At 34.2% G+C, this 11,548-nt stretch overlaps 1 protein-coding gene across 1 annotated transcript; it reads right to left on the minus strand.

Moving 5' to 3' along the window:
• On the minus strand, window positions 1,506–10,849 carry LOC109356515 (WD repeat-containing protein 3-like). Its single transcript, XM_019599865.1, has 12 exons — window positions 10,571–10,849; window positions 9,544–9,759; window positions 7,715–8,857; window positions 6,637–6,759; window positions 5,829–6,010; window positions 5,495–5,726; window positions 5,136–5,345; window positions 4,324–4,452; window positions 3,336–3,404; window positions 2,464–2,586; window positions 1,893–1,943; window positions 1,506–1,815 (listed from the first exon to the last, which is right to left on the minus strand). Exons 1-12 carry the CDS (start codon window positions 10,802–10,804, stop codon window positions 1,666–1,668), a joined length of 2,862 nt encoding a protein of 953 aa, XP_019455410.1. The 5' UTR covers window positions 10,805–10,849; the 3' UTR covers window positions 1,506–1,665.

Raw genomic sequence — 11,548 nt, forward strand, 5'->3', positions numbered from 1 at the left:
AGTTTTTACACTATCTGTACATAAATATTATATTCCATATATTTTACCTACTTTTCATCAATAGTCATGGATTCATGATCTTTGAGTAAAGCACACTCCTTATCTTATTATTTACCCATTTCTTTAATCAAAGGTCTTCAAACACTTAAGGTTATTTAAATCATATAAAAGAAAGTTTGGTAGTGTGATTTTTAAAATAATTATTTAACCCTAGAAGCTGCACAAATTTTCCTTATGTTTAGAAGCAAAAGCAAACTTTGATTTCTGAGTGAGCAAATATAAATATATTGTAGCATGCTAGCTTTTTTGTCTAACCTGCTTTTAAAAGTTAGTGTCAGTAACAAATACAATGCAACCTCTACCATTATATGGCCAATTCCTTATGTCATTGTCTAATTAGTCAGGAAAAAGAATAGTGTTGAAAATGTGTATTACTAATGTCTTTTTGAGACAAGACTTGCATGGACAATGTTCAACGAACTTAAACAATATTATATATTAATTTATTAAAAGGAATTGTTAAAAAACAGTTTTATCATTCCAAAATCTACAATTGGTTGGATACTTTTATTGTTCTTTCCACTTATCTAATAAACAGTTTTATTATTTACATGGTTATGCCAATTAACATAAAGTGTCGAAAGTTTTGGAGTATCATTTTGCTTGTAACAATTTAATTTCTCTAGCTTATTAGGAATAATATCATCTTCAACTCAAAACGTTCTTGAAAAATGAGGCAAAGGCGGCAAAAGTGAAGTCCTACACCACTAGCTTTCTGCCCGCTGTCTACACATGCCCATAGCTTTAAGGGGGAAATAGAAAACAAATAAAAAAGTGAAAAAGATAGTATGAAGGTTGAATTACTCATTATTGGTCCTTTACCTTTTGAGGAAGCTGAAAAGTTATCAAATGAGCTCCTAACCCTAGTAACTTTTCTGTTAGGGGTTACAAAATGTATAGGTGGCATACTTCAATTTTTCAACAAAAAAAAACATAAGAACCTATTAGAGTTTTTCTAAAAGGTTTCAAGGATTCATCAAGTTGATAGAAAGTTAGAAACGTATATGATAGACTCAATCATATTTTTTGGATACATTGAACCCATGGTTTTAAAGAGACATTTGTCTCACTCTTTTGTGTCACTTCATATGTCAAAAGATATAATTGACCAGAAAAATATTTAATAATTGTAATTTTAACTTCAATAAAAAAAAATTAACCAGTCAGATGTGATGATACATGCAATCGTTAAAATTAACCAGTCAGATGTGATGGTACATGCAATTGTCAAAAGATATATGCTCTTGTGTCATTAGAAGAATGATGTATTATAATTATGTCAAATGTATACACATACTTGCTTCAAAATTATCTAGCCAACAACAACAAGAATAACATACTGTAAAAACATTGATCTTCATTTCTTCAACTAAAGATGTGAACTTGACATCAATATTAGCCGCAGGTCTAAACAACAACCTTGTTGCAAAGGAACACCAACTCATAAGCCTCTTTTATGTGATCCAACTTCAACTCAAAATCTTCATGCTTCATCAATCACAGATATTCCAGTTGAGATCAATTTCGGAATTTCTGATAGTGGTTGAAATACCAAATCATTAACATCATCCGGTGCATGACTATATCCAAATGTGCATCAATACTCTACACCGTTGTTGTCTTCGGCTTCTTCTTCTGCTTCGCTTCTCCCAAATCAGATCTTTCTTCTAAACGTTTTGATTGTTGAGCACGTATTTGTAGAAGTTTAGATCTTGCATCACTGAAGAGGGCATCTGATCTTGAAGCCATCATTTGCTGAAAGAACATTTCAGATTGAATCATCTTTTTTCGATAGTGAATACGAGATATGCAGATTATTTGATACATCATACCTGGATATGATCCATGGCTGCAAGGTTAAAACCAAAGATATCTTTCCATCCCTGACACAATTTTTAGATACTTGTCAATGGAAGGCTCAAGTTCATCAATCATTTCAACTCAAAATAGTGATTCAGCGATGAAATATTTACATCAGAAATCATTGATGAGTTCTAAGAAAATAAAACACATGTTATGTTTTTGTCGGAGAATAACACCACAAGCACCAAAGAACTTTACCTAAATATTGTCCTTACTAGTTACTAGAAAAACCCATTCACTCTACTAAAGTAAAGTCTTAAGCAGTACAGATATGATAAAATAAATCTAAATTTCCAATGATCTATCTATTAAATTTGATTTTTTAGAAAGAAGGCAATAGTGAAACTATATGTATTGGGATTGTCAGCACCAGATATTATTCTCTACTAAACAAAAAAATCAGATGTCTAATACCAAGTAAGAGCTCTTTAAAATCTAATACCTGCTTTCTGGTACTAACAGTTTGATATGGAATCAGACGAAGCTCCAATTATATTATGAAATACACTGACAATAAAAATAAAAATGTTGTGTAGTTACCTTGACACGTTCATAAAATATGTCACTGAAAGCAGTCAAGACAGGTCTGGCAGCTGGCGTAGAAAGCAGCTGATTGTAATGTGTCTGCAATAGCAGAGTTCCTATGCGGCAAACAAGCTCAATCTGCAATTATCAGGAAAACATCAGCACTTATGACTTGCAAATAATACTAAGGCTTTAAGCAAATTTTTATATATCTGTTATTATCGTAATGTTAATTATTATATCTGACATAAAATGACCTCACCCCATTCATCATGAGTAGGAAATTAGAATATGAAGAACATGCAAATACCAATGAAAAAGACATGGTAATAAGGAAAAGAAGCCAACATGAGATTGACTAATTTAATTTACATTTTTTCACTAGGTAACTGTCCAACAAGAAACTATACAGATTTCAATTGGTAATATTTACACACACTGCAAACACTACACTTGGGGAATCCATGTCAGGATTTGCTCATACATGAAGGTGTAGGTAGGATTTTTATAACATCTGAATATCATTAGTTCCTTAAAACTAGAATAGCTATATATAGATTTTTATTTAGAATTCAGTTAATCATAATCCCTATCACCACGGAATATGATTGTATTTATTCATGTATACAAATATAATGTGCTGGGTGTCACTCATGCTTTCAGCCATAAACAGTTTCTTTTCCTTGTTTTCAACTCTAATGTCTAACAATTCACTTTAGTACACAAGAAACGAAGTACATGTATACAATGTATGTAAAATGAAATAAGGATTGCTAAAAGAGGATAAGATTTCTTCGGACCCAAAACAGCAACAAGAAAAGAAAAGAAATATATGTAAAAGTATTTTTAGAAATGAAGTTTCTACATGACAAGGGTATCAGAGTAACCTTGTCAGAATATGAAGTCCATTCTTTCAAGTACGACAGAAGCTTCAAAGCATCAGAAAATGGCAAAGCCTGCAAAAGAAATGGTAACATGTGAGGTTTCACATTAACAATCTTTAAAAAAATGTCAAGTATTAACATTTTCTAGTGGGTTTATCACACCTCCACGAAGCAAGAGCCTAATTTCTGCATATTATTCTACATTTTGGGAAAGGGTATTAAAATTAAGACAAACTCCTAACAACCTGAGTGGGATTTGGGCAAGAGAAGAATAAGATAAATGCAGCAACAATAATCAAATGGGTGTCAAAACAAAACCAAAATACAACTCCTAAGTTCTACTATACATCTATTTAGTAGATTAATAGATATAGAAATCCTAACTTTTAGCGTTGCAGTGAGCTTTACAACTAATGCTGATTAGTGCTTTTATGTTTATTTTGCATAGAAAAGGGGAAACATCTAACAAAAATAATTATACATGATCAATCATAACAATTCATTTGTGTCTCTTATATAATGTAAAAAAAATGTAACAAGTGTGAATTATGTTTAGTGTTATAGGTAATGGTTTGGTTTGGTGGAAACAAATTCATGATATTTGAACTGCTCGTAAGCCATATAAAAAAGCAGAGATATTAGTGTCCAGGAAAACACAAGTTAAATAGTAGAGCTGGTGAAGTTTAATTAAATCAAACAACCACATAGAAGGCCAAAATTCAATTAACTTTCATCATGGAGTTGGTATATCAAGATAAAAAGAAGCCAAGTATTCATATGCATATTCATATGATTTATAAATGAAATGATAAACTTGTTACTGGATTAAGAAGTCCATTCTACTCATTTAGTTTGTGTCCCTAGTGCAATTATTTAGAAACAAAAAAAACTAATAAACACTGAATAATGGGTGGGCCCAAAGACAGTAGTTTGAAGTGCCTTGTATTTCTGCATGAGAAGAGCATGGAAAAAATTCATGTCCCTAACATACCAATAATGTTTGCTCAAGATCATTGGAGTGAACATCTGAAAATGCACTTAGAACATAATCTGAAGGTGAAAGCCCATTCATAAGTGGATTTGCTTGGAAAGCAGCAACACTTCTGTTACTTTTCTCCTCCTAAAGTACAAAATGAAAGAAAGTGCATCGTGAACATTGTAAGATTAGCAAAACAAGATAAAAGACGATCCTCTTCAGCTTGTTTTATTATCAATCACACAAAATGAGTCAAACATATTTCCATAGATTGAATGGATTTATTGAAAATTTAGTTTATCAATAGAGCCCAACGACATCATTTGATCTATGAAACCGACCTCGCCTAGTTAATAAAGTTATGTTATAAACTTGTATGCAAATTTCCACAGTCATGATCATTCCCGCGTACTTTTTAAATTCAATGTGTTACAGTTTTTGGGGAATAAAAAGTGGAGGTTTTTGTCAGGAAAATGGCGTTAATAACACAAATTGCTTATTGCAAGTTCACAGGCCTCACATTACTTAGTGGAATAATTTATTCCAGATTCGTGGTGGACAATTGATGCATTCTTCAACTCTGGAACAGATTCTGCTACCAAAGTTTATATTGATATCTATGTTTGGCAAAGTAGAGAATCACTAATGCACCCTCATAAAGTCAGATCAGTTCTCTTTTTTGCAGGTGCTGTGATAGAGTAGTAAAATGGCGTTATTAATCTATTTTATCTATGCATCATTGCATCTATCTAGCAAGCTTGTCTCATAGATCTACTTATGTGATAAAGCGTCAATTTGGGCTACAATAATTCTCTACATGGGTATACCTGATTCTCAGCAATACGCTGTTTTTCAGCTTCTGCTATGTCTAATCTCTCAATAACTAAGTCCGTTGCAGTAAGGGTTTCCTGAGTTTTTTTCCCAGCTAAAGCCACAGCTCCCTCCTCTGGTATTTCTTCCTTTGGTACATGCTTGTTTTCAAAAGCATTGTCAAGATCAGCCTCAAACATTTCCTCCAACCTTTTCTCCTTTTCTTCCTGCAATTGAAATGATCAGTGGTCAAGCAAATATAATCTACGAACCACACCCCATTGAATTATTCTTATTGTAAATTAATAGATAGGGGCAATGCCCCTCCGTCCATCATTAAGCAAGTGTAGCCCCAAATGATACAAGTTTTGTATACCTCAATGAAAAACTGTTCTTCAGTACGATCCCAGCGGCGGATGGAACGGTCATGAGATCCAGTGACAATAAAATCACCACGATTACTGATCGTAAGACACCAAATATCTGCATGATGTCCTTCGAGAGTTAACAGATGCTCAAATTTATCAGCATCCCAATATTTTACCAACCGATCTTTTCCAACACTAAATACATAGTGTGTCTTGGGAACAAATTGCACTCCCATAACACTGCAATGTAAGTTTCATCAGATACTTCAAGTGCAGCTTCAACCATACACCCCAATGAAGAAAACAACAAGGGAAAAAATTATCATTGAAGATTTGTCTTACCTGTCAGCATGTGCAAAAATGGACTTATGACAGTCACCAAAATCCAAACCCCAAATCTTTATATTTTTATCTGCAGAGCCAGTCACAATTAAATCTCCATCTGATGAGATATCCATACAAAGAACAGGCAGCTTGTGGCCATATAATGTAAGGAAGAATTTGAATGTATCAACAAAGTGAACCTGCAAAATGAACGAACTCATCAAATAACATTGAAAAATAAAAACATTATGTTCAAATAGAAAAACCACAGGATCATAGTACATGAAATACACAACATTCAATCAGACACATATGGCTGCCACACTATAAGAAGCAGCATAAGGAGAAATATAATTGATTAAGCTATCAATTCAACCTGTAACGCTTACTTTAGTCCCAAATTACCATCAGGACCAAGCCACTAGAACTTAAACCAAAATAATTTCTACCTTCGCTTTACCCAATTAAACTCTGATATTAACATATTAATCGAAACCCTTCCGCTATCCTACATTATGAAGACAAACAATTCAAAGGGCTAGAGACCAAATAATGTATGGTTAAACCATAGAAAGGCATTTTGCCAAAAGGTCTTCCACATCAATGATTAAATCTTACTATATAGAAAAAATGCTTTAATTCACGAATCACAAATGATAGGGTAAGAATTTTTGTTTGAGAAAATGTATTTATGCAGATGACAATGACAATAGATAAAGTCAAACTATGAGTTAACTTCTTGGAAACCAAATAATCAAAAGATAAGCAGCAGGCAGCAGCTAACAAGAACTACGAAGCCAAAAAGAAAAAGGGTAAGACATCACACCTTCACAGTGCTATCCAACAATGCAACAGCAATATATTTAGCATCAGGGCTTATTGCAACCACAAGAACATCATCATTCATTTTCATGGTACCAACATTTGACACACTGAGCTGCTTAGTAGCCTGAAAACAGAACGAACAGTGCTACTAAATAAACAAATTGGCTATTAATTTAATCACTTGTCTGAGATGATTCCACACATATGAAATTGGAACTACTTAAATGATATATATTAGAAAAGCAAAAATATATGGAAGAAAACAAAGTGTAGTCAGTAGAAACAAAAAATCATGCATCCTTTCTTGTGTAGCATTTGTTTTACCAGAGAGAAATTTATCAGAGGAAAGTATATCTATGCAGAAGAGAGAATTTTTTATTATTTAACTACTAATTCTTATAATGGTAGCTCTAGCTAATAATGATAATTATAGTATGATGGCCATGTGGAACTGGAATATTTTTATTTTTTTTCATTTTGTTGAGAGTCAATGGGTTCATTGCCAATGAGATAAGTGTTCAGTATCTCCTAGCCTCCTACCTACATAATACATATATGTACATGCAAACAGGAAACAGTTTTGTGTTCAGTGTTTCACATATCAACTCTATGAATTGTCTGTGTCACAGGAAGGTAGAGGGTAACCTCGGCGCAACAGAGGTTGCTTGCATCGTGTCCTGGAGGTCATGGGTTAAAATCCTAGAAAGAGCATCTCTACATGCGGGATTAAGACTATGCAGGATCCCACAGCCACTAGGTGGGAGCCTCGTACAATGGAGCACCTTTTTTATATACATCATAGAAAGACAACCACAGAAGAGTTTCACAATAAAATAAAATTAGATACAGAAGGTCTTCTAGGCTTTTACCTATAATTTATGTACAGTATATGTATATGTACAGTATATGTATATGTACAGTATACGTATATCATGTACAGTATACGTATATGTATATGGATATGTATACGTATACGGATATGCATATGCATATGTATATGTAGAGAAAAAGTTATAATGAACTATATTTTGTAACAAACAAATATTAAAAAGTAAAACTGAATGATATGAAGGACATACTTCACCAGGTTTTTGCTTAATTTGGTACTCCCAAAACTTAACATCATGATCTGCACTTCCTGTGACAAAACCATTTCTATCTGGTAGGGCAGCAATTGAGCGAACAGAGCCACCATGAGCTTCCACTACTTCAACACAAGTGCCACTTCCAATGTCGATAATTTCTAAGGTTCCGTCTTTAGTTCCAACAAGTCCATACTTGTTAGAGGGAAGAATTAAACTGCACAGTCCATACCCAGAATCAACAGTCCTTAGGCAAGAACCGGTGCTTGGATTCCAAATCTTTACTGCATTATGACTGGTTGACATCAGAAGAGTGTTATCCGAACTAAGTGTGACACTTCTAACATCAGAACGATGCCCTTGAAGCTCAACAGCAAGTGTTTTTGAGGTTTCACCACTTTCAATGGAGTAAAACTCAAGCAGATTATTGTTCAATGACAATGCTAAAGTAGCCAGTGAATTCTTTGGAGTGATTGGACAGAAAGAAATGGAGCAAATCTTTTTGCTAGCTCTAATAGTATGCAGCAGCTTAAAAACATCAGGCACAGTAATTGCAGGGTTGCTTGTTTCTGCAGGGCCATGAGCCACGGAAGAATTATCTCCCTTGTTTTCACTATTCTTGTCCCCATTTTCAGTCCCCTCCAAAACATCTTTGCCATGTTTTTTCTCTTTCCTACGGTGAACCCTGCGTTTCGCCTTACGCTTTGCATCGGCATCATCCAATACACGGTATACTTCTGCCGTCTTCCCTGCTACTTGACAAGCTAGCAGATTCCCAGACTTGTTAAACTGCACTGTTGCAACTCTTTCCTTGGCTTGCCGCTGAATTTCACCAAACTGCCTCAAAACTTCCCATTTATCTTTAACAGAAGAATCACCACTTACAACTGCATTGTTTCCATTCACAGATTGCCCATCAGAAGACTCATGCTTGATTGAGTAAAAACGAAGTTCCTTGTCGGCAGAACCAGTGACCAGGTATCTTTCATTGGGATCAACATCTATGGACCATATTTCAGTATGATGGCCACCTACGATTTGCATACAATGCTGAGTATCAAGATCCCACACTCTCAAAAACTTGTCTTTGGAGGAACTAACAAGTTTCTTCCCAGAATTCACAAAAACAACATCAGTCACCTGCCACAAATGAATGACAACACTCATAAAACACACAAAACAAATGTAGAAATAATGACTACCTTCATTTGGAGAAATTCTAGCGTGGTATGGGACTAACGGGAGCAACAATGAATCCATTGCTTAAAATTTATTAAAGTGTACTTAGATCGGCAACTCAGTAAGGATTCAAAAGGATGTTTTTTATTGGAAATTATGAGTATTGAATTTCAATATAGTAATTACAACATTTTCAACACAAACTTTCTATCTTGGATCAGACACCTATTAGACCCTAAAATTATAGCTACTTGTCATCTTAGTCCTGTACTTAGAAACTATCATTTTTAGTTCCTAAAAATTATAAAATCATTTTTAATATTAGACCTTACTAGTCTATGAAATTTATATATTACTATAGGGAGTCGAACCTATTTGACAGACAGATTATGATTTCATGGAGTAATATGATCAAGTATTACAAATTGAAGTACTAAAATGACAATTTCCTATAGTCATTGACTAATTTGAGTGCTTACAATTACAGGGACTAAAATGATTGTTTACTTCTCTATCTTTGATTCCTTGAAAAGTGTCATTCACCATGGGAAAAAAATATTATTGGAGCATACATTTATTGTTGTGTTGGCATCATGCAATAATTTTCCTACATTTGAGTTCAATAAAAAGTTCTAACTGCTACAAACCTGATCACGATGGCCACGAAGGCGAAAGAGTCCAGTCTCGCCAACCACGTCCCATAAAATGACATCGTTATCCTTGCTTCCAGAAGCAAGTAAGGAACCATTCTCGTTGTAGCGAAGAGCAGTAACAGCTCCCTTGTGTCCATTCAATGTAGTCTCACACGTTCCTGCATCAGAGTCCCAAATCCTTATGCTTCCATCAGCATAACCAGCAGCTATCTGCAATCAAAACACAATTATGGGTACTTGTAAATAACAGGCCGTTTGTTTAAACTTTCTCAAAATAAAGTGATTAAATCACTTCTTAGTTCTGACATATACATGCTAGCTTGGTTGAGCTGTTACTAAAAAGCATAAGCTGATAAGAAAGTTAAATTCACCTTATATAAGAAGCTATAGTTTTCAGCTTAAAAGTGTAAACTCAACTTTCTGAAGTATCTTGGAATCACTGTTTTATGAAGCGCTTAGAAGAGTTTATTATAGAGAACTTATCCGGGCTTATTATAACAACTTATGAAAGCAAACTTACAAAAATAGCTTATGACCTTGTTATAAGCTACTTTTAGCTTATTTCACTAACCTTATCAATGAAGCTTATAAAACTAAGTTTTTTCTAGCTTCTTTCAATAAACATAATTGAATAAGCATTTAACTAAACCGTTTAAATAAACAACTTTGTTTGGACAAACAGCTTATAAAAATAAGCTTATGAAAACAGCTAAGGACCACCTATAACCTTTTTTCACCTAATTTCAATAAGCATATAAAAACAACCTAAAACATAACTGAATAAACACTTAACTAAGCTATTTCCCCAAACTTTCCCTTAATCCTAAACAGAGAAGGACTTGTGTGAAAAAATCTTATTCTAATTAAAATTTAGTCATAAATGATAGCACAAAGAAACATAAATATGACGTGTTGTTTACGTCTTCATACGATTTTTTGTCTCCTAAACAAACTATCTAAAAACTGAAGACGAGCAAATATAACAAACAATTACAAAGGAGAAACGGTGCCGTTTCAATACCAGCGACGAAGGAGAGGAAACAATGGAAGTAACAGCTAGTGAAGGTCCGCGAGAGAAAGGTGAAGGAGTTAGGGTTTTGGTGCAAAGTCCTTGACGCACGTGCCACACGCCGATTTTCTCCAGCGCCGGAGAGAGGAGGTGTTTGCCAGAGCTGTCGTATGTGATGTTCGATTCAACGGAGGCGATTACGCCGAACGACGCCGCTGGCTCGTATCGGAGGTAGGCTTTCACCATAGCGGCGGTTGTTTAAGCAATGAACGTATACTGTGTGTGGAAAGAGTGAAGAGGTTTAAGCATTAAGGGTTTTATCATGCTTTTTGAATTCTTTGTTTCTCTTCCAATATTTTTTTTAGATTCATGAAAGTGTTGGGCCTTGATTCGGCCCAATTTTGTAGTTACTCAAACTAAGTTGGTTTTTTTATTGAGTATTTATAGATGTATTTACATATTTTTCATCAATGATATTGGTTATGTTTAGGGGTGAGCAAGACCTCACCCTACCCGCTCACCTCGTATAGCCCGATCATGATCAAGTCCGAATATGATTGGAATTTATCGGGTCTAGGACTGGGTTTGGGTTTAAAAATTATACTCACTCGATATTTAGGATCAGGTAGGGGATAAGCAAGATCCAACCTGTCATATCTCATTGTCATTCAATTATCATGTTTATATAAATCTCTATTCAATTATGTACATAGTAATGATACTTTTTTTGGTCAAAATTATTATTAGTTCTCAAATTTTATCATCATATATATATTCGTAATAATAGTAATATTAAGAAGATTTTACCTAAAATGAATATGTATTGTACTTAATCACGTCTAAGGTTGGATACGGATTTAAAAGTTGACTCGATTAATATTTAGGGTTGGTTTAACTTCGGGTCTAGAGTCGAATCTGAATTCAAAAGATGATTTCACCAACTTTTAGGGTCGGGTAAGAACAAGTCTTACTCGGCCCAACCCAGCTCAT

The sequence above is a fragment of the Lupinus angustifolius genome, chromosome LG09 (genome assembly GCF_001865875.1).
Source record: "Lupinus angustifolius cultivar Tanjil chromosome LG09, LupAngTanjil_v1.0, whole genome shotgun sequence".
NCBI lineage: Eukaryota > Viridiplantae > Streptophyta > Magnoliopsida > Fabales > Fabaceae > Lupinus > Lupinus angustifolius.

What these genes read in the sequence shown, in the direction of transcription:
- LOC109356515 (XM_019599865.1), bottom strand. Translation starts at nt 10,804, where the DNA reads ATGGTGAAAGCCTACCTCCGATACGAGCCAGCGGCGTCGTTCGGCGTA. An exon ending in AGCGTATTGCTGAGAATCAG is followed by an intron (nt 4,453 to 5,135) that starts GTATACCCATGT and finishes TTTGTACTTTAG; the next exon opens with GAGGAGAAAAGTAACAGAAG. An exon ending in GGACTTCATATTCTGACAAG is followed by an intron (nt 2,587 to 3,335) that starts GTTACTCTGATA and finishes TGATAATTGCAG; the next exon opens with ATTGAGCTTGTTTGCCGCAT.